Source organism: Atractosteus spatula, chromosome 16 (assembly GCF_055471065.1).
Source record: "Atractosteus spatula isolate fAtrSpa1 chromosome 16, fAtrSpa1.hap1, whole genome shotgun sequence".
Classification (NCBI taxonomy): Eukaryota; Metazoa; Chordata; class Actinopteri; order Semionotiformes; family Lepisosteidae; genus Atractosteus; species Atractosteus spatula.
This window is the reverse complement of record NC_142721.1, coordinates 7,405,742-7,429,510: the sequence shown is the minus strand read 5'-3', so window position 1 is coordinate 7,429,510 and position 23,769 is coordinate 7,405,742. Positions and strand designations below refer to the sequence as shown.

The following is a 23,769-nucleotide window of genomic DNA, read 5'->3' as shown; positions in this document are numbered from 1 at the left end:
TGCGGGATGAATGCAAGCTAATATGGTGGTCAAATTCAGTTAATATATAACACCGTGATGTGACATTGACTGGTGTAATACATTCCCTGTGGTCCCATTTCCATCCATTATCCCCAGACGCTTCGTCTTAAGGAGCCTAAATGGGCAGACACAGGGCGCAAGTTAGACTACCCCTGGATTGCCATGCAATCAATAGCAATTCGAATGGAGCAATTCAATATACTGTATTTGCCAAACATAAGTGCCATTAATAGGGCAAAGAAAGTAGAGGGTTTGGGAAAGGAGAATAAGGGGACAAAGTAGCTTACAGTATACAGAGAAAATCTGGTTTCCCATCTCACACACAACAGCGAGGAGAGAAAAATAGTGCGCACAGGAAAGGTGAAACAAGACATGCCGCACTGGGTCCGAAAACATCAGTCTGTGAATATCTGCACGGCCTGACCTTCTTGCCATCCTCCCTCTCCAAATGGAGGTAGTAAGTGGGGTACATTCCTCTGTCCATGCCCTTCTTGTCTCGTGTGATCCTGCATTTAATGGTGACGCCCTGGGGGGCTGGTCTCAGGGCGAACTCCTCCAGGTCGTCGACGTCCACCGCAGGTTCGCTGGCTGGGGGGGTGGACGCGGACGCCGCTTCCTGAGGGACCAGGCGGCAGGCGAGAGGGAGGGAGAAGGCCAGGGGGACAGACAACAAACATCAACCCATATCTTTCAACAACGGGGTGATTGCAGGCGGAAGTGCTATGAATATATACAGGTAAAACAGTATGTAAAATGTCATCTTATGTAAAGTGACATCTTAATACACAGAGCACGCGCTAATGTGAGTCTCCTAACACAGCAGATTGAATTTCTTCATCCCTTTTCTCACATTTTCCACGCATCCAGTTTTTTACCATCAAATGAAATGAGGAAAAGTTTTTCTCAAGGTTTAGGCTACATTAAAAGTCAGACTTACACACCATGCACTAATTATAAACCCAGCTCTTGATGGCTTGAAGTTCCTATTTCTTCCAGGCCTCAGTCATAATGATATAGTTTATCTTCAAACTTCAGTTCTTTTATGGTTTCTTTACTTCTAAAACTCAGTTCTTCAAATCTGAGGATATTTGCAAATTACTCTTCCCCTTTAGGACACAAAGAGGAGAAACACTCTTTGCTCTAACCTAGATTTGTCTAGATCTTGTCTGGTAGCACAGATATAAATATTTAGCAGAGAAACATCTAAGTGTCTGCTTATGTCACTGGAGATTTAACTCCATAGAAAGGATCAGTGATCAAAGGCCCCTGCGTACCTTGTTCGATTTCTTGCTTGTGGCCGATCCTGGTCTGGTGTTGCTGTTGAGCTGAGAAGAGCTGGAGCTGTCTTCATCTTCTTCATCTTCTTCTTCATCAAAGTTCATGCTACTGGATATGCCTTTTCAAACCAAAATGTCATTGAAATACTGAGGTAATCTAGAGTACATATACAGTACTGTATACTACATTTCAGTGTTATTCCATGATAATGTGTGTAGTTATAATGGATATACTGAAACACAATGAGTAGCAACATTTGACTGTGAAATTCTACAAATACATACATACAGCTGTATGAAGAACGGCAAAAACAGAAAATCCACAAAGTGATGTGCTTCTAAAACAGTATAATAAAGATCAGCAAGAATACAGGAAAAAGGAATAAGTAACTAATAGGAATATGATGCCTTAATCACATAATTCACAGAGGTGGTAGGAACAGTAGACACCTGTTCTGCAGGCAGCACTCTCACAATTGGCTGGAGCCAGAGCCCACATGAATGATTCTGACAGGAGCTACATTTTCGCTGGCCATGCTGAGTTCTTAATGAGATGCCACACTGAGCTGTGCTCTTTTCTCCAGACCCATAATATTCTGGCATTTAGGAATGAGTAAATTCTGAGAGAACAGAAAGTTACTGAACTTGAAGTTACTAAAAAAAAGTTCAGAAGCAAGTGTTACTTCGCAAATGCTTATTTTAAACACCTGAAGAAAATTTTTAAAAAATGAAGTGTTTACAAGACAGGCACTATGATGTTCTCTTATAATCAACACTGTTCACTTGGGGCAGCTATGGTTGTGCATTTACCAAAAGGGTCAGGTTGGGGCAGCAATGACTACAATGTCTACAGTATGAAAAGTGCAACCTTCTTGTATTAGAAGGTAGTGCTTTATTAAGAATTTTATATAAGCTGAATTTCATAACAATATCCTGAAAGTATGTTCAGGATTGATAAATTAGTTAAAAAGGAATGTTTTTTATATATTTGTGTGCCAACCTTACATTCTGCCCAATGGAACTGTAATTTGCCAACACCAGTACAACAGGTCAAATGCAAAGCAGTGGTTAATGACACTGACCAACAACGACCAACAAAGGAATCAGACCATAGGGTGGCCAGTACCTTTTTTCTGCATGGTGACTCGCAGGTCTTGCTTGCCCTGCTGCTGTGTACTGGGCACTGGGTCTCCTTCCCCCTCACATATGCTGGACTGCCCCACTGTCAGGATCTGAATCTGATTGCCCAGGTCCAGTGCCTCATCCTGAAAGGCAGCTGGCCCATCGATTCCTGCCAGATTACAAAATACTCCTGTCTGTCACCAAACCAATCCACAGACGTATTACCTGTTGACTCCAGCTGTGTGATAAGACACCCCTTACTGAAGCATAGCACTATGTTCACCAACAACCAACTTACTGTAGATGAGCCACTAAGTGAGAGATTCAGAAATGCTTACTGCTACGAAATTCTTCAAAGGTGAACATCAGAATACAAGCACCCCCAGTTAAAAACACACTTCACTCATCTTCTAAGTTTAGTACACAAACCTATCATGCATGTATGAAAATTAATTCCCACAAATACTGCAGGAGGTATTTATAAACCTCTGCAAAATGTGCATTTTCCACTCAGCCATAGTTTCTAAAATTGGGCTTTTATTTAACCACCCTTTAACAATTGGATCATTCCAACTAACATTACTTTCTTTATGAATGGAAATAGACACAAAATAGCCTCTGCATTAGAAATCAGTCAGAAACATATCAGCCCACTTTTAAAAAGCTTATCCCTGCTAGAGTGCATCCGTGTGTCTGTTCCCTTCTTTAGCTCTTAGAGATATCAGCAAATTGTCTTATTTTCATTCAATTAGCTATAAACAGCAGAGAACATGATGTTCTTAATGCTGCAGCTAGTCAGTAACACAAGCACTTAATATAATATAAGTACTTAAATTTACACAGAGGGAAAAAGACAAGGTGATAAAGTCATTAAGGCCACAATGAGAAACAAAACAGAAACCTTTCTGTTTAATTTTAATTAAGGTATTTAACGAGTTGGATAAAACCATAGCTGAAGAGATATATAATCCTAGGAGCTATAAAAGTGTCATTATTTAATGCAACTCAAAATGAGATGCTACAGGTCTTGACTGTATCAAACCTCTTCTTATTTGTATTGTTGCTTTTAAAAAAACTTAATTTCTATTCAAAATGGGGATAAACATTTGACCATTCTGAAAGGGTTCAAAAGGCTTCGTTCAAAGGCTCTTTAAAAAATACATTCGTCACAATGCAAGTCAATGCCATACAAAGGAAATTAGTAATCTGAACAGATAGTGGATATAAAATAACATAAGGAACACGTATGTCAGTAAAACACTGCCAATGTCTGATGTCCCTGGTGGGAAAGGCGTCATGCCTATTTTTGTAACAAGCTGTTCTGTGTGATTCATAATAAACTAGGAAAAATAACACAGGTGTTGACTTTTTCCCGAGTCTGTTTTGCCTTACACTTATTAGCAAGGGAGGCAAATAAATTTGCAATCAGGTCAGGGAACATTTCAGTGCCACTGTCATTATTTGTTTACTCTGTATTTCTTTAGGATGTTTGTATCCACTGACCTTTTTTTTTTGTTACTAATGAGGTGTACTGCAGTGAACTCACAGTTTTTTTTTTTTCTTCAAAGGGCATGGAGCAACAATATGATAACCAGAGAAATTCAATCAGATTTGTGCTCGTTGTTTTTCATGTCACAATCAGAACACCCTGTTACAGTTAACTGATTCCTACACGACGTGAAATCTCAGGGATTGTGAAAGGCCCAAACTAAAAAAGACTGGACAGCTTGGATGAAAGGAGTCAGTTCTGATTAGGGGTCTCCTGCAATGATTATAATTCTGCCCAGTGAAATACCATCCTGTGGGGATAACTACAAAAACAGTACCTGCCAAAATGTAATTAGAAAACTCTGATGCAGAGGGAGTTAATAATACTGCCAAATTTCAATGAAAAACTGCCATCAAATCATTTTTTAGACCACACAACATTTTACACTTAATTAGGTAAAAAGTATTAAGAAGTCCCATAATCAAGCCTGGAGAATCATCAGAGCAGAGCTTATCCCAAATTCTACATTAAGCAAACAAACAATAAACATACTGTACGTAGACTGTTAACGGTATACTGTAGCTTGCACGTAATTCCCCCCAGATGCAACACTAACACATCACGGGGTTATTACCCTCTGCAATGCTGGTATCCATTTGTAGATCTGGGTGGACTGGAAACATTATCTGGAAGGGACATTGCTCTAGTGTCCAACAGCAGTGTCCACAGCAGGGACTTGAACCTTTCAGTTATGAACCCTGACCCTAACCACTACTACTGGGCTCACAAAGAGGAATGTATCCCATTATGTCCTAATAACCGGCTATGCTATCAGTTTACCGAGCTACAGGCCCTAACAAATTCTCTTGCATTGCACTTTCCACTACACTGCACACAGCTAACCTTTTTCAACACCACACAAGGTTTTACCGCGCTTTCACAATCAAACGCAAACCAGATGGGCAAGCTGCACTGATCTGAACATCTCTTCCACATCAAGCTCTTTGCAGGTTCCATCACATTTCTGATTTTGTTACTGATGACTGCAGCACAATTCCAGTACCCGTACACAGTGGCTGAAAGTTCTGTTCATTGTTCGCAGACCTTTCCTCTTGCGAGCAGAGACAAGCATAGAGTAAGATGCATGAATTCTTGAATATTTGCATGCCTGAGTGGTTTGTTGTCTTACAGAAAGCTGGACGATCCCCAGCTGTTGGAACATTGAGATCCTTATTGATGACAACTGGCCATGAAGGTGCATGCAGCTAACCTTTGTGTCTCCCCTTTTTCTCCTTTTTGGCGCTGCCAGTTTGGGAGGCTGATGGGGCTGACTTTGCCTTTTTAGCAGACCTTGGTGCCTGTGGGTCCGTTACAACCTTTACATCCTCCTGTTCGGCTTCTTGCACTACGCAGGGAAGGGAGGAGGAGTTGGAACAAAAATGGAGGCAAGCACAGGAGACAAAGGAGAACAAAGAGAGAAAGAGAAGAAGACATAAAGATACGAAATACAGAGCAGAAAAAGAAGAGTACTAGATAAAGCTACAGAGCCAGCAGAGCCCACAGTGAAAGATGACACTGGCCAGATACAACAAGCCTTTTTAACAGAGGGGTTTTAAAGCTAAATGCAATTTTACAGCACACTTTAGGCTATTCATAGGCTGAATTTTATTACAAAAAAAAGAACAGATTAGTTCTTTCCTATGATGTTTCTGTCAAATCTGGCCCAAAGTCTCACCTTTACTTTTTTTTTGCTTGAGAAACAGACTGTTGATTCTTTATGAACAAATGAAATGTAAGGTAGACTAATGAGCTGCTTTTCTATTTTGGTTTCTCACAGGTCACAGAGGAACATCTCATAAACTCCCTGCAGAAAACCTTAATAACCAAACAAGCCACAGAGACATTCCCTGCTTCTAAGACGAGCGCCAGGTTCGCAAGCAATTATTCAAAAAAATAGCCAGCAAAGAAGATAAATTGATTGGCATAGGAAAAAAAAGAAAAGAAACATCAGAGGCAGAGGGAAAGGAGAAGGAAACTAAAAGCAGGATTATTGGATGCCCTTGTTTATGTTATTCCAGTTGTAGTATAGCTTAAGCATTTTGCAGCTGTTATTTCATCATTGCACCCTTGGCTCTGCAAAGCAGTGACGTTTTAAAATCAGCGGTTTACCTGAAAGTAATTTGCATTATGACTTCTGCCTGAAAAGGAAACTGATGGGAGTGTTATAAAATGAGACAATATTTGGATGGGTGCTACATGTACATGTATTATAATTTTCAGCCACCCAATACAATTGAGTCTTAGTCAGTAACTAAAACAAAGAGACATCACTGGCAAGAAGAATATTGTTCTTCTTCGTTTACATACTTCATTCATCCTTTATATTTAGTTCCTTTCAGCATTTAGGAAATGAAAGGCCTCTCTTGCTCAAGCTGAAGCCATGAATTATTGAACACGTATTCAACTGTTTCATGCAACTTCAAGGCCTTCAAATTAAAGAATCCAATAACAGCCGAAATCATTCCCAGATATGAAATTGTTTTCTTTCAGTAATTCATGAAGGATAGCTTTGTGCGTTAGGCCCATGGATTAAAATCATCTAGTTTAATGAATGGAAACTGTGAAGAACACAAGAAATGCATGATTCTCCTATATTTAAAAGATATTACTTGTAATTAAGTATTGGTTTGGCTGACAGAATCCTCTGCTTCTTTCAAAGCAAGGTAGCCCAGCAAAGACATGAACTATATATACTTACAGTATATGTGACTTATATATTATATAAAGACCATCTTTTTAGAAGGCCTGGCGGTAGATGATGTCATGATGTTGTAAGTAACAACAATAACAAAATGAAAGTATGGTTATTCCAACAAATTTAAGACAAATATTTAGGGAAAACCCCAACAAGTTTGAGAGTAAACACATTGAGGATTAAGGAAATAATCTGGCTTCATCCCAGTCAGTTTAAGGTATAACAGCCTGGTCTTGGCAGTTATATACAGTAGTTCACAGAGTTGGGGTTTTGCCTCTTTCCTGATACATTAAAAAATATGTATCAGAAGCACACACTGAATTTCCATCTCATAACAAAGAATGTGACATTCAAAATGAGAATAAACTCCCAAAGATGTTTGGCTTTGAAGATTTTATAAATATTGTGTTTTCATCTTGTGGCAGCACCATCTCCCTAGAGATGTACACTCTGTTTTTTCACAATATGTTGGCAGTTTTTGTGCTGCTTTCTTGGGATCGGGCTCTGTATCTTTTGTAATTATTGAACGAGAAATGGCTCATGATCAGTTGATAGTAGTCCAGTAGTCTTTATCACTAAATTGAAACACCAATTTACCAATTGATTGTACAGCCAGGCTCCTACTGGAGTTATCTGTATGACAATGTTTGCACTCAAAGGGATTTTCTTTTGCAATAATCTAGATTTTTTTTTGTCTCACTGCTCTGAGGTTCCACATGACATTCAAGCCCAGATTTTTTTTTCTTGATGCTATGCTGTGTTTTATAAAGTGAAAGTTGGAGACATCTCTATATTTGAGTAAAAGGCCTTTCATTGTACTTGTTAAAGCATGTTTTGTATCGACTTGAGTATTCAAGTTGTCTTCATATTTTTAAGACCATAAAGAGATCAATGATTATTCAGTTCCCTGCAATGTTTATATAACCAATATTATTTTAATTCCCTGTTACAAAACTGAAAGCTGTCAATTACTTCTTGGGGGTAAAATGGTATTAATGATTCAAGTCTAAATGATAACCTACTCTAAGCCAGCTTTGGAATGAATTAAACAATTTGTATAACAAGTAAGAGTGCTTTTGTGCAATGTTTAGTTCATATTACAATAATAGTCAACTAAAAGAAGAATTAAGGAAATAAAGATCTTACTTGTGGGTTACCATCAAAGAAGAAGACTGATTGATTGATGTTAAAAAATCAAACTGGACTGTGGATTGACAGGACCTCTTATTACAGTTAGACAAATCTCACCAGGACAAAAAACAAAGCTACATCGTTTCTTGACAGATATTTACAGTAAGTCTGATATTTTTGATGCAGTTAAGAACTTAAGTATTCCCTTGAGTCTAATCTTTCCCCACTCAATGATTAAGTAGCTTTATAGCTTTTGTGGTGAAATGTGCTATGAGCCCTGCTGTAAATGCACAGTAGCTTCAGACTACATCAATCTTTTTTATATTACAGTTCATTTCCTTTGTTTGGTAGCAAACTCAGGAGAAGAGCTTGTACTGCCAACTCTGTAACAGAGTATATAGTTTACAGTCCCCATTATACACAAGATACAAATTACCCTCTTTATCAAACACATTTTATTGTGTTAAGGACAAAGAAATTTAAAATGTGAACTGACTTTCAGTGGGTAATTTATCTTCATGTTAAGTGACGAAGGAATGTTTGGACTCTGTGCCAGAATCTTATGTATGGCTCTTGGTCATTGATAACTCACACACAAAGACAAACCTACCTAGAATGTAGTTGGAGGCAATATTTCAGATCGTACTTGATAAAAAGCTATTGTTTTTTCATCAGTATCTAAAACTGTAGGCAAAAAACATATTTCCTTTCATTTTTAAAGAACTGCATAAGTAGCCATTTGGGCCAATCATACTCTTAAACAGAAAATTAATCTATCCTTGTCCAACTGCTTTATCCAACACAGGGTCATAGGGGAGTCGGAGCCTGCCCTGGCACAAGACAGGATATACCCTGGATGGGATGTTAGACAGCACACACACTCACTCCATTGCTATTTTTCCCAGAAGCCAATTAACCTACCAGTCTGTTTTTGGACTGTGGAATTAAGCTAGTGCACCCAGAGGAATACCCACACCAACACGAGGAGAACTGCTCACAGATAGCACCCCAGGGCCTTGAACCCAGGGCCACAGCGCTGCAAAGTAGCAATGCACCACCTTGCTGCCCTCAAACAGAACATGTGTTAATTACAATAGTGAAGGTACAGTTTCAATAGTCAAACAGCATAGTAGTGATTAAGCTCCTCAGTCTGGTCAATATTTCCTGTGGTGATTTACTATGATTTTGTCTCTGCAGATACAAATGATGCCCTGAGAAAAAGCACAGAATCAAGAGACAGAAAAGGTCACGTATTTTCTAGAGCTAATTACAGAAACAGGTAGCCATAGGTCACATGTTGGTGTCTCTTACCGTGGTAGATGGTGCTGCTGTTGCTGCTGAGGTAGGACTCCACCAGTGGAGCCTGCTCCTCCGATTGCTTCGTCCTGCGGGTGCGAGAGCGGCCGTCGACGTTTGCCTGCACCATCAGCGGCTCCTGGCGCTTCTTCTTCTGCTTCTGTTCCAGAAGCGCTCGCTGGAAGACACAGGCCTCAGGTTACACTACCGCCACCAAAGGCCCAGGTCGGTCTACGGGAAGACAACGTCAGCCTAGTTGCCCCTCTTCCCCTCTGTCTTGCTTCAGTGAACCAAACCACAGGGTGCTAAAACCCTTCATTGATCCTACAGGAAAACAGAGAACCTTATTCATGGTTTTAAAAGACCCTCCGGGAAAAGCCACCCTGCCTGGAGACTAGCAGCACCCTGAGAAGAGTCATTGAGCAGAAGTAGCATGGGGGTCGCCATCACTGCCACATCCAAGATCTCATCAGTCACACGCAGAACTAAAACCACTTGAGCGCAAAATACTTCCAAAACACATCCGTCAGAACACATCTGCAACAGAAGGGGTCGGAAACAATCCCTACCCTACATCGTTGCTTTGGCAAGCAAGTTCAAAATGACTCAGCAGCAACTGCAAGGGTGTTTTATTATGATGAAGCCCAGTGCGGTCTTATTGTGCAGTGAAGTAGTATGAAGGAGACACCACAGAAGGTTTGCTGAGGTCCGTGTCATGGAATGACATTGTCTTTTGTTGTTGGAGCATTCTCAACATTATAGGGCCCTTGATGTCAGCTCAGGGTAGCAGGTTGCTATTGTCGATGATAATTCTTAGATCTGAACTAATATGGAACTAATACTGAACTTTAATATGGTAGCTGTTATGGAAGTCTTCCTGTGTATGCAATAATATTTGCACGCTTTTGTTCAAATGTGGGCATTCGCCAGAGGCACCAACCATCTTACCCAGAGCAGTGCCAGCCTTGTACAGGTAGAGTGGCAGAGGCAGGCTTCAACAATGACAAACCCTGTTTTTTCTTTTCTTAGGGTGGGGAGGGGGGGCAGCTCTCACAGATGTTTTGCTAATCTGTGCAGTTGCAGATATTTAATTTTTTTAAATAGAGTGACCTTGTCTTAACAAGGATGACCCTTATACTGTATGTTACTGGTGTACTGAAGCCTCTCCAATGAAAGAAGAGGCAATGCAGCAAAGCCAAGAAAATTTCAGTACATTGTCAACTATTTTTTAAAGTATATAGTACAAGGTACTAAATGAACTATTATTTGTGGCTGTTTTACTTTAAGAATGTTACAATAAGAGATAGTAATTATTGATTTAGTAGCTATGACTTTATTTATTTAGTAGCAAATAATTTATTAAAGGATCTAATCAAAATCATTTTTTAAAGATTTCTAAGGTTCCTATAATCTTAGGTTCTTGGGGCCTTAGAGTTACAAGCATCCCTTTGAGTAAAAAGCACTGGTTGAGATTTTAATGTTAATTTACAAGCATTCCCAATGAACATCCTTCACATATTTTTATATCTGATGTAAAAAAGTATTCTGGCAAGCAATTGGTATGTGTAAATTGAATATACAAGGTGTTCATAACTAAGCACAACAAATCTTCAGACACGTTTAATTGAATTCTCTAAGTTTAGAGAAACAACAGATCCTAAACTGATAAACTCATTCTGCTGTGATTAAAAACACTGAAGATTAGAACAATGTTGCTTTATGTTCTTTGAATTTTTTTAAAAGACAAAAAATAATAAAGGGAGGTTTGCGTAACCGTGAAGCCACATTCAGTAAAGGAAATGCTGTCACAACACAAACTCGTACCGTCAGTTACTTACATAAGGATAATGTATTCTGACTTTTTAAATGTCAAACATCATATTTAGAAGTTGACTGTAACACTGAGAATAAAAATGAGACAGGCCTTGAACTAAGCTTCATTCACTCTGTAGATGAACACTTTTCTAGTGTTTTTTTTTCATCCATGTCCAGGAGCAGTTCCACTGGGCAGCAATGGAGCACAATGAAAAGCACAAATTGTCAGTGGAAAAATTAAATTACTCCCACACTCCTTTTCACTGAACAAAAAGACTCATTTTAACTTGATCTCTTTGTTGTACAAATATTAATTGACTGCAGAACTACACACTACTTAAAGAAAACTGATTCTTTTTTAAATTCGATTTCCACTCAGCAATGTACATTATTCTTAACGGGAAAATTGTTTTTTAAATGTTTCCTTCTTGACCTCATAAAGTGGCAGACAGATGGGGGCTTGGAGATGTAACTGGTACCATTAAAACTTGATTCAGCTTTAAATATCAAAATTGCACATCAGTTGAGCAGTGAACCACAAATGCCTTTTACTACCTTATAAATTTAATATTTTTCCTGCTCTATAACTTTGGTGATTTTGAATTTCCACTGCTGCAAATTACTTTATGAATGTTTTTAGGGATTTCCTCTATCATAAAAGCTCCAGAGTTGTCATAAATGCTGAAAAACATTCCACATGGCCTAATCATAGTCACCTATGATTAGGAGAGAGTACTCTTTACAAGATCCCAAAGGAGCAGCTTGTAAAGCTTCAAGTGAGACCTACAAGAACAATTTCAATTACTAAGCTGCTCTAATGAGTCTACTGAAGCACAACTCCTCTTAAAACTTTACCCTATACAATAACTATGCAGCAAGGGTGAAAAAAAGGAAAATTCGCATTAATATATATTTTTTAAATCCCAACTGCAACTAAACGGATGGCTTTAAACTGAAGAAATCTAGTCTCTCCTTTTGCAGGAAATTAACAAGTGTTTTCATCACATATTTTTAGAAAAACCCAAAGAGGTTAAAAGCAAATCTGAAAAATGATCTATCAATGGCTTCTTGCCATAGTCATTACTTGCACAGTATGGTTCAATAGATTTTTTTTCAGTTCTTTTACAGACTTAAATGAGTTTTGAATAGAAACACAGTGATCAGCCTAGCTTAATCAATCACAAGCAGCCGAACCACAGAAATCAATTAGTGGATCTAATTCTGTCTTCATCTCTACATAGCTTCTATTGAGTTACATTCAGAACCAACTACTATTTAGCCTCTTTTCCAACAGACTCTTTCTACATCTTACTGCTCCTTTTTCTGTAAATATGCCATGATGCCAGAGTGGAAAAGCTGGGCATTACAGAAAAGCCACTTGACTTCTTTTGACATTAGTCAGTGAATGTCAATGACAATTCATATGAATTACTACACAGCATAGCATTTTTACAATGGAACTGTGGGACAGCATGCAGGCACTGACATTTACCACTACATTCACATGTCAACAGTCTTTTAATGTATAAATACTTTAATATTAGAATGGGTGAATAGGTGCACAACAAGTGCCACTAATAAGATCTAGAACATTTCAATCTTTCTGTTGACAGAAAAGCAATTCAATTATAAAGTAAAGTTCATTATAAAATATTGTCTAGTCCAAGTCAAGTGCACAGATTTATTTCTACATAAAAGGGTAGCCCAATTTGTTTTTGACAGGGAATCCATATCCTCAGCAAAAGATCCTCAAACCAAAATGAAGAAATTAATAGCAAGCGCATCCAATTTGGCGAAACTGCCTAGATCTAAAAACTTGTTTTCCGAAAGATTCTATTAATCAAAACTTGGTTTGTATTTTTTCCATTTTTATTGCATTTCTTTCATCACATTCATGTAATTGATATGTTTTTTTTCAAATGTGTATTTGTAGAATGATTAATTTGGTTCTCAAAGCCTTTGCATATGCAATTTAAAATATATAAAACTTCAGCTCTGCAGTGCAGTATAGAATAATAAACTACAACAGAAAACTAAGGGTCCTGTTGCCCTTCTTATAAAGATGAAGTGATGTTTATGCTTTAACTGCTTCAATTTTCACCAGCTTTGAGGACATTTACTATAATTAAAGGCGTCTGCAAATTTCTTTTCCTACAGTAAATGTCTTGTGATATAATTGGCTAACAGTCATTCAGCCAACACGCAGTATATTTTTTGTTTTGCCCATTTCTGGGAGCAAATGTCTTGGCAATGATGCATCAGAAAAGGAACATCGTGTTCCGTCAGAAAACAGCTTTGACGTCAATGGAATATAAACGGCATTTTAATTACTCCTAAAGTGATTTACAATGATTACTCCGGGTGTTTAGTTAAAAAGGAATAGAATCATACCACAATACAGCTGTAACACTGCAAAATGTAATAACTACTGTACATTCTTAAGTGAAATATAGATTTGTACATGATATCTGCATTTGTCTTACAAACCCCAGGGAGGGGCATTTCAAAGTATTGTAGGCAGTTGATTTTAACTTAATACGGAAATACAGTTAATTCCACTGTGATAAATTATGCATGGAGGCTTTTGGTCTTCAGTAATATATAACCCCTCATTACAAATGAGATGTTATGATCAAAGACAGCTAATGGCAGTTAGCATAAAAAATCTTAGTTTCGCACTTACTAATTTTAATTTATTGAGTATTATTCATGTAAATAAGATGTGAAAAGGTCTCAAATCCAACATTCCCTCTAGCTGTAATATAAAGATCATTACACACCTGCCAGTTTGCTTTTCTTTGGCTGGTGTCATTTCTGCACTCATCCTATAGAAGTGAATTACAGGAGATGCACAATTGCCAGTGACTACAAGTCCCAGTCAGCAACTTGTCTGTGACAGGAGTTATCAAAGTCCATTGTGGAGGAAATTAACATAGAGGTGCATATATTATGTACATAGATTTTTTCACTCGATTGCCATTTGCCAGTGGTAAAGAAGAACATAGATTTGAAGTCATCAGGTTTTCTTCATGAGCTGCGTTTTTCAGCTGAAGGGGGTGGAAGGATGTGGAAAGTGAAATGTTTGCCCCAGGGAAGCTTTGTTGGGAATGACACAGACACCTGCTGGATGTGTTGCATAATAATCCAAATTGTCTACTTTATCTCATGCTCCAATGTCATTTAGTCAGACATTAATATTTACTGTAAGTCATTCCAAATTGGGTTTCTCAATGAGAAAAATGTCCAATAGTATACACTGCATAAAACATAGAAGCTGTGAGGATTTTCTGTCTTATAATGTACATATATATGTCTGCATACATCATTTTTACTTTATTTATACTGCATATATGCCATTTTTACATTTTAACAGTGAATGCAAATCAACGCAATGTGCAGATATAACCCTGAAAATCAAGGGGACTATTTTCTTAAATTGATATTTTTGGAAAAGTTCAAATCAAAATATTACAGTAGGGTTTTTTTTTAATTGTCATAAAAGCAATCAGATTATTTAGTGACTTGAGATCTCTTCAACATATCTTACGAATACTGATGTTCCCTCTCGTATGAAATGACTATTTGTTTCTTATAATGACAACCAAAAGTAAGATGTTGTTGTTATTTTATGTAATGTATTCTGTATATAGCTAGTCTTCCAAGCATAAGCCTTTAAGGAAATCAAGATACTTTTTAAAATATCTCTTCCCTGGCAATTAAAAAAAAAGATTGCAATGTTAAAGTAAAAAAAAAGTTGTTTTTGTTTTCTTGCATCTACAACCCATGGCACCAAAGGACTGACAACTTTAACAGCACGAGCTGATTAGTAGGCATCTGACAGAACTATTAAGTTGATCCTAATGATCATCTCAGAGGCCCTGGTGTTCATAGGTGTGGATCTCTGCAGTTCACTGTGAATAAATGAACAGACACACCTGGCAGTCTTAGTAGTGGGAATTCCTGCACTGTGACATTATTTTGAACAATCAGCAAAGCTGGAGCGAAAACTGAATTATAAGGTGTCTGAGCCAGTCTCCATAGTCTAACCACATGTCCTCTTTTCCAAAAACAGGAAAATGGAAGAACAAGAGGGTATATTTTATTATTCTGTACCAACCCACACATATTTCTTGAACTGACTTCTCCAGTACAGGCAATGTGACAGTCAGAGGAGATGAAACTTCATTCTGGTGCCACTTCATAAACCTCTGGTGTCAACTAAAATATCTTTGCAATTTGAGCCTGAATTGGCCTGGCAAAGAAAATCACATCAATTATAACGGAACAATGTCTCTTCTTGAAATTGCAACCAGGGGATCGATGTTAATTGCAGACATGAAACTAAAGCCAGTCATGATTTTCAGGACTGAGTCATTTAAGTTAAATTGGATTCTTAGATGCTTTGTTGCTTCATGCTCTACCTTCTAAAGTCTTATTTTCTAAGTGCTAAGTGCTATTTTTTTAGCCCAAAGCTACCACCTAAACAAGTTTTGATTTTGAAGACCACTTGTGGCCTGCTATGTTTTATTCAAGGTAAAAAACTGAGTTACAAGAGGTTTGTAAAAATAACATCTTTTTAAAATCCAAACATATAAACATGTGCCTAGGTATCCAGAGAAAATGGATGGCAGGCCTATTCTTGGTATTCACAATTGTGCTCCTCAGGGAATTATGCCTGGTTAGAGCTGCTGTTTGCTTTTTATCCATTCACAATTATGCCTTTCTGACTTGCTCTGTTCTCTCAAATGAAAATGATGAATTAATTACATCTCTATTGCATTACCAACCACGGGAAAACAAAGGAAGCTAATTTAAGGACAGTGCTGTAATTAAGTTAGTCAGTGTGTCTAGTCAGAGAAAGGAGAAAGCCACACGCCATCTCAGGCCTACCTGTCTGTCCAGCTTCTGCTGCCGAAGACTGCTGCCCTCGTCATCAAGAACACTGCAGAGAAAACACAGTCTGAGTGTTAACAGAGTGATGTGTTTCACCCACCATTTACACTTCATAAAAATTCCATTTTTATATTTTTGCGGAGCTACACATAACTTCAATTCAATTTATTTATCACATGCACACATGCAGTTTGCTCATTTTCATGTATGCTCCAATGCAAAGATATTAAGGAAACACCAAAATATAAACACAGAACAGCAGCAACAATAACAAAGTTAAATTACATACAACTTCAATACAAGTCAGCACAAGCCGTGCGCAAGAAATAACATCAGTGTGGGTCAGTGCCAGAGGTAGAATTCAATACTGTGACAGCTTGCAGGAAGAAACTGTCTCATAATCTGGAGATACGTGCCTTTATGCTCCTGTAACGCTTACCAGAGGGGAAGGGGAGAGAAAAGTGAGAAACCAGGATGACTGTTATCCTTAGCAATACTCCCAGCCTTCCTGAGACAGAGCGTTGTAAAAAAGTCCACAAGATAGAACTTGTACTTCAATAATGGATTGGATCACCCTCTTTAACAGCGTTAGGTCACACAACGACCTGCTGTCAAACCACACTGAAATACCGCATGTGAGCACACTCTCAAAAGCGTACCTGTAAAATGTAGTAAGAATAATTGTTCGACCAAATGGTTCAACTATCTGAAGAAGTAAAGGTGCTGTTCTTCTGCCCTACTCGGCACATTTACTTACAGTAATATGTATAATAGATTTGTTAGATTTGTATAATATTTGCATTTCCAAATATTTTAGTGGCTACGGTCCTAAATAGACTATGTCTTCAGGAAACCTCTTGGATGTAACATACTGTAGCTGCTATTTTATTACTTTTTCCATAATTCATGCCATATAATGAATGAGAAGTAAAAGAACTGCCGACCAAAGACCCTTGTTTATGAAACGCTGAAGTGCTCTGCTGAGGGATTGTCTGAACTGAAGCTGACCACTGAGAGAAGAGGTCACGCGCACAGGGTAGTAGTACAGTACAGCCAAAATACACATGTATACTGCTTACATGGAGTTTTACATTTTACAACATGCTTGACCGGATTTTCCAATCTGAATAGTGATCTCAAAAGCATACCACTGACAAGTTTCCTTTTTGTCAACTCTGAGTGGTAGCATAATAGGCTTACAGTACAATGATATTACACTATAGTAATATAACTATAATACAACTGGAATATAGGGAACATCTACTGCAGATATGACATCTAAACATGCATATAAATTATTCAGGGAATTCAAGGTAATTTTTCAAAAAACATAATATATAACAGAATTGCCCAGTGGGCTGGTTACCATAAAAATTCTACGAAATCCTACACACTAAAAGCAAAACAATATTTAAATTAAACCTCACAATAAAAAGAATTAAGGGGTATAAATTCAGCAGTGAGTCACAAATTGAAATTCTGGAAGTAACCCCATGAGCACAATTAACTTCATACAGCTTTGATGCTTCCAGAAATAAAGAGCGAGTGTTAAAGGGTGAGAGTTGTTTATTGTCAAATATTAGTATACACTCTTCCAATAACCTTTGTTTCCATCCATTAGCATTTTTTGGCACTAGATGTTTGCAATAAACACAGAATAAGGAAGAAACAATTTATTCCTAATGTCCTGGAAAAATACTGTGAAGACAACTAATGTTAAGACATTACATAAGACAATCATTAAGTGGAATACTTGTTTCGCACTAGCAATACAGTGCAACTCTCATACAGAAAGATCTGTATTCATATCTTTAGTTATTTATTCACTGAAATTTCAATTCTTAGTTCATGTGGTTTGAATATACAGGCATTTTCATTTTAAAGAGTGGGATTACCAATAAAAATGATATAATTATGATGTAGAAATTTTAATACCACTTGAATACGCCTTATTTCAACAGAAGCTTAGGTTTAATCTCTTTTTATTTTTTCAACAAGCTACCCTGTTGCAATTGCTAGTGATATTCATTTTTCAGATGTCATATATTCAAGTTTATATTGATTTCTATGGTAGAAGAAAAAAAACATTAACAAATTTGACGTTAGAAGTATTAGATAAAGCACAGAAAAAAATTACACAAAAACCAAAAGATGTTACAAAGGACATCTAGTTTCTCTAGAGGTATGCAGTCTACTTAATTTCAGAATCAGGCCCCTCAGAACTCGATCTCACACAGCAAAATTCATGAACAATCATGAAAAAAAACAAAAAGAAAAAGGTTCCATTCCTGCTATTATTGCGTATTTAAAATTGTAACAAAGCACTCTGCCTTGGATAAGTAAATTATGAGCAAGCCCACTTGTATTTAGTTCATAATTAATTCACAATGTAGTGAAAAAAGAGAATTCTACCTTCATGAGCAGGGTACACAGGACACCAGGCAGTGGTGTGGAATGGAAGACAGGCATGTACTGTAGTCCACAATAAAATGTCACAGCATTAGAACTGCAGTTTCATAGAAAAGCGAGACTCCTTTAATGGCTTGTTTTGATTTGCAGCTTGGTGGACTGTTTTACTAAATAACATATGTAACATGCTAAAAGAGATTTCTTATCTAAAAATGTTTTATTGCTAGAAATGTTAAATAATACAAAAAGTACTCTGCTGGTTAACATTACTTTTTCTGTACTCATACTATACCATACAAGGACAAATCCACAGCCAAAAGGACTCCTATCTCATTCCTGTTTTGATGTACCCTTCTTAATCAGTTTAATAATTGCCCTTAATTTGCATTTCTCTGAGCTGCTTTGACCAACTACAGCAAAACCTTTTAACCTAAAAGTAAATACATATACTGTACAGTATCCTTGCTCCAAAGAAGCAGAAGGCTGACAACTCTATGTCAATATTAAAATACTAGAAGACGACACTATAGTGGAGCTCTTTGTGAGCTTTGTTCTATTACCTGGCCAACCAACATGATCGCGGATGTTATTTCAAAGAAAACTACAAAATTAGCCATTCAAACCTATTAACCTCATCTTTCCAGCCCAATACATTTCCTTAACATATAAACATAAAGAGGTGAAAATGGCTAAAACAAAACCTCTGTATTTATGAGCTGTTAAGGTATATACTGTTTCTGTGTCACCACAGTTACTATAAAGAAGGTCACACGCTTGGTTTATATAACGATTGAAAGGTAACGAGGACACTTGATTATTAGCTCTGAGTCCATTATTCAAAACCAAGCCCATAAATGTAACCTTTCGACATGACAGATAGCTCAAAGAGGCCAGTGCACCTCCAAAGCAGACAGACAACAATATGGGAAAGAGAGATAAGAGTCTGCTGGCTCAGTCTGACAGCTGGAGCGTGCATCCCTGACCCTTGTGCGCTATTCTTGCAGCTGGCTGCTAGATGCTTTGTGATGGAGAATTTTTTGTAGATAATATAAAAATAACTGCATAATGGATTTTTTTGTCATCGTTGCTTGTGTTACAAAAGCTGGATCTGTTCCTCTAGCACAGATGAATCGTTTCACATTCCATCTTATGATAGCCTCTGTACCCTGTCCTTATGTTACCTAAATTAAATATTAGTTTGCTGTGCAGACTAGACTGAAAATAAATCTGGAATAAATTAAAATGGGTATTTTTAACATTAACATGCAAGGCTGGTGACTGTCGACTTTTACATGCATCAATTAGTTGAAACCCATTTCAAATATATTGTGCAAAATCAGCTGTTCCTATCTTAATAATTCAGGCACAATTGTTATTAATGTCTAACATGTCCTCTGTGGACTTACCCACATAGAATCTTGTATTGAGACTTATGGTTCCAGAAGAAAAGCATTTGTATTAAAGCAGCATGAAAAGAACCGCTAGGAAATTCCATGAAGGAATAGGTTAAAACCAGTTCTGAAAGCATGACATACTGTGCTGAGTCATTGTTGTGGCATCACAGAGGTAAACACATACCTATAGACTGCAGAACACAGCTTCTGTGAATCTAAGCGACTGCAACTGCATCATCAAGTTTTAATGAGAGTGACTTAATCCAGTCCAGACCACTGAAAAATCTCATACTGGGTCTAGTTAAATATTAGTCCAGTTTATACGTTTTTCATAACACGCCAGATCTGTCATAGGAAACCTTCATTTGAACTGTGTAACCTAGCCGGGAGACCATGTGTGAAGGGCATCTAATCCAGCAACATCCCACTAAGAAGGTGTAACAAATTGCTTAAGTGTCACCCTTTACATTCACTACTCACAATCTACAGATGGCATCTCTGAAAGCTCTCTAATTAAAGCTAGTTCTGAGCTTAGATGCCATTGTCTAACAACATAACTTTCATTCACTTATTTTACATTTTCTGTAAATTGTAAAATTGAAATACCTACTGTATATCCAAATGTGAATCACTGCATTTATTTTATTTATTTATACAAGCACTATTCAATTTTTTTGGTTACAGTGCATACCTCAGCTTTATGGCCACAATTTTAACATCTGTAACATTCCCCTTATTCTTAGGACAAACTATGCTTTTAGAAATATTTTAACTCATTTGCAAGTCAAATGAAAACTGTGAAATTGGTTCGATTGTTCACAGCTTAATATGATTATGGGGGTTCAAGTAGGGCACTGCACCCACAGCAAGCTGCTAAAAACATGTAGAGGTTAATTCTACTGAAAACCAGAAAAAAGGAAAAAACATTTTCTTCAGGTGTAAGCAGGTGAGAGGAATTAGCCTGTACTTGTAACTTGATTATATACTTCGAAGTAAAAAAATGACAGAAACAGTGCTCTAGCAGCATTTGTGCAGACAAGCTCTTAGGCAATCAAAGCTCCATTATTAACCATGAACACCAAAGAAATGAATAATGCATTCAAAAACCCTTTTAAGAACGTAAGGAAGGTTACAAACAAGAGGCCTACGTATCTCAGTGGGCTGCTACAGCTAATTCAATCCAATAGTTTCATCCAATCATTTCTTGAAAGAAGCCAGGGCATCAGTTCCCACAACATGGCACTGTCTGCTCCGCATGCAACCCTGACATCTTGTCTTCATTAGACATAGCAGCCTCAAACACTTAAAAACACCAGGTCCAATACAGCTTCGCTATAGGCGGCCATAACAATATAGGCAGCAAGCAGGCTTGGTAACTTATAGCAACCAGCAACCAATGAGAAGAGATGGAGCAGAGTAACCATGGTAATGGGGGATTCTCCCTAGAAGCAGCACCAGAAGCACGGCTCCAAATGCTATCAACTACAGCTACACCTTACTTTTGCACCTAATGTAACACAAACTGTTAATTGGTACAGAAATTATGAATTAACCTATCGGGGCAGAATAAGCCGAACATAACCCTAATTTATGCTATGAGGAAAAGAAAGAGTTACCGTCTGATTATACACAGTCAAACAAAGACCGACCACTCTTCAGTCTGTTTAATGCTAAAATGATTGCTAAAAAAGACTAATGAACAAAAGAAAAGCTCTCTGGGGATCTGCATGTTTCACCTACATTTGTACAAACAACTAAAGTTAAAAAATGACAACAGAAAAAAACTATTTATTACCATTTTATCAGTTTATTGTCCGCAAAGCCCCTTAACATTCTAGAGAAAAGAATAGGTGTATAATTGTTACAATTCAAGCAAAAATGTTATTCCTTTCAATTAAATTTGCCATAAGACAAATTGTGAAATTGTGAAAAACAATTTACTGCAGATCATCAATGATACACTGCACAGGAAAGGATGTACATTCATGATCAGAATTAATTCCACACTGAGAACTTAAAACCAGATCGCACCTAAACGGGACATGCCCAATAAAAAGCATGAATGTTTTGATAATCTAGCAACAGTACTAAATTTTGTACAGAATAAGAATTTGTTTAGACAAGCTACACTTTTTCCAGACTCTTCTCCACTATGCACATATGTTAAATCACAGGAGAATTATACAGTAGCATTACCTGAACACACAGAGCATTGACCATAGGAGATTAATCTTAACTTTTCAACATACTACCCAACCTCATCTTTGCTGAGGTGTCCATGCAAACATGCACTGTCAAACACTGAAGCACATTAGCCACGCAACAGAACTTTACTCCTCTGTCTCAGAAACCACATTCCCAAACCTGTGAAGCCACAAGCAGACAAACATTACGTGCAGCCTATGGTAGCATATGCAGAGACATAGATGGCAGTACCTGTAAGGGATCCAGTCAGAGTAATGCTTAGAACTCATATCTCACATTGACATCTGCCTGAAATTTCAGCAAGACAGTCTGTAGCAGCAGACGATGATCCTTCTGATAGACCCCATGCATCCAGTGCAGCCTGACCATCCTCTGCTTCAGAAATGGTGCTTGTAAAATATACGTCTGTAGCGACTTTTAATCTGCCGCTAGTTCCAGGCGCTAGCTACACAAGAGGCATGCACTGAACTGATGTCATTAAACTACACCCGAGATCCGGTTGAAATGTTCCTCAATCATGCATACAGAGAACACATTTTCCCTTTCTCTCTCACTTACTCCCTCTTGTGCACCTACTCTCCCCCTCTCCTGTCTCTCTCTCTCTCCGAGAAGCTTCAGCACAGCCAGAATCTAGCATATGACCACAGTGAGTGACAAACAGGTAGCAGCAGGCCTCTTTTGTCAAGAGCCTTTGATGTCAGTGGTCCAGGGTTTTGTTTTTATTTTGCCCTCCCTGATGTTTAAGGATGCACACAGTCTGGAAAGGATAAAATGTTCTCCCTTTATCATGCTTTATTAATTCATTCCAAGTGCACGGCTCATTAGCATGGGACAACACGGAGCAGGGGTAATTTTCTTTTGATTTACCTAAGTGTTCCTCCTAAACAAAGAAAGACAGAGTGTAATGTAAAAATAAAATGCAGCATATTCTGTGCTAGTAACACATCTACAACCCCTCCACGTTATTCTACGAATTAGCAATAATGTGTGATTAACCATAAAACGAATAATGATGGTGACGATGGTGAAAAGGTCCACAAATGCAGTATTTCTGCAATGTTTTTACAAAAAGTAAATCTAAAAATATGTAAAATGTGAATGCTTATTAAAAAAAATATTTTAAAACATACATATTAAATAAGCACCTGACACATATTTGATTACTGGGTCTTTTAGTTTTGACTACATACTGTACAGGCATCTTACAAATGAGATTTAAATCGATGACCTGCTGTCATCCCTGTACCTTACATGCTTCACGTTTTATTAAGTATATACTGTATAGTATTTTATAGTTTATTAAGGAATACTCCATAAAAAAATAATTGCATTCAACCTACATTAATTGATTCTAATGGCAAAGACCTTCATAAATCTGAAAAATGAAACTGAAGCTCCCATGTACTGTATGAGATTTTGTTTGGCAGCCTTTCCTCGTCATTTTTTTAATAGACAAAGTATATACAAAAGCAACTACTCAATGGGAGAAGGTCTCTGTATTTATTTAAGCACTGATTTTGATCTTAAATGACATGCAACAGTGATCCCTTGGAAAAATGATCAGTTACAGTTCATAAAGAGAAGGCACAGCGGTTTGGGGTGATTTATGTTCTTGACAGGAATTAAAGAAAAAATAAACTTACTTTTACACTTTGCATTCATGTAGCTATTGATTTATTGACTTTTTTCCCAGATCCACTCTAATTCTAACTAATTCAGCAATGTCTTTGGTGAAATCACCCTCATATTTTATTGTGCTGGTGGATCATTCATTTTGTAACTTGTATAGTATCTCTATTTTGTTGTTCTTATGCGTAGCTTGAATACCACCAGGTTTCCCACTGTTACATAATGTCACTTTTATATTTGCCTGGCAGGCAGATCACCCAAATACTTCTTTGGTACAGGTTTAGTGTGTGGTTTATCAGATAAAAATGACTTAGAGGGCTCTTCATTGACTAT

General features: G+C 37.5%; 1 protein-coding gene across 1 annotated transcript in view; it reads right to left on the bottom strand.

Moving 5' to 3' along the window:
• The window catches only part of tub (TUB bipartite transcription factor), a 66,566-nt gene that overhangs the window by 8,241 nt on the left and 34,556 nt on the right, over window positions 1-23,769 (bottom strand). Inside the window, exons 2-7 of the mRNA XM_088934993.1 lie at window positions 15,797-15,848; window positions 9,107-9,269; window positions 5,180-5,314; window positions 2,425-2,589; window positions 1,296-1,417; window positions 446-637 (exon numbers count right to left, since the gene is read on the bottom strand). Of these exons, the coding sequence (XP_088791119.1) occupies window positions 446-637; window positions 1,296-1,417; window positions 2,425-2,589; window positions 5,180-5,314; window positions 9,107-9,269; window positions 15,797-15,848 (829 nt within the window). The remainder of the gene's footprint in view (window positions 1-445; window positions 638-1,295; window positions 1,418-2,424; window positions 2,590-5,179; window positions 5,315-9,106; window positions 9,270-15,796; window positions 15,849-23,769) is intronic.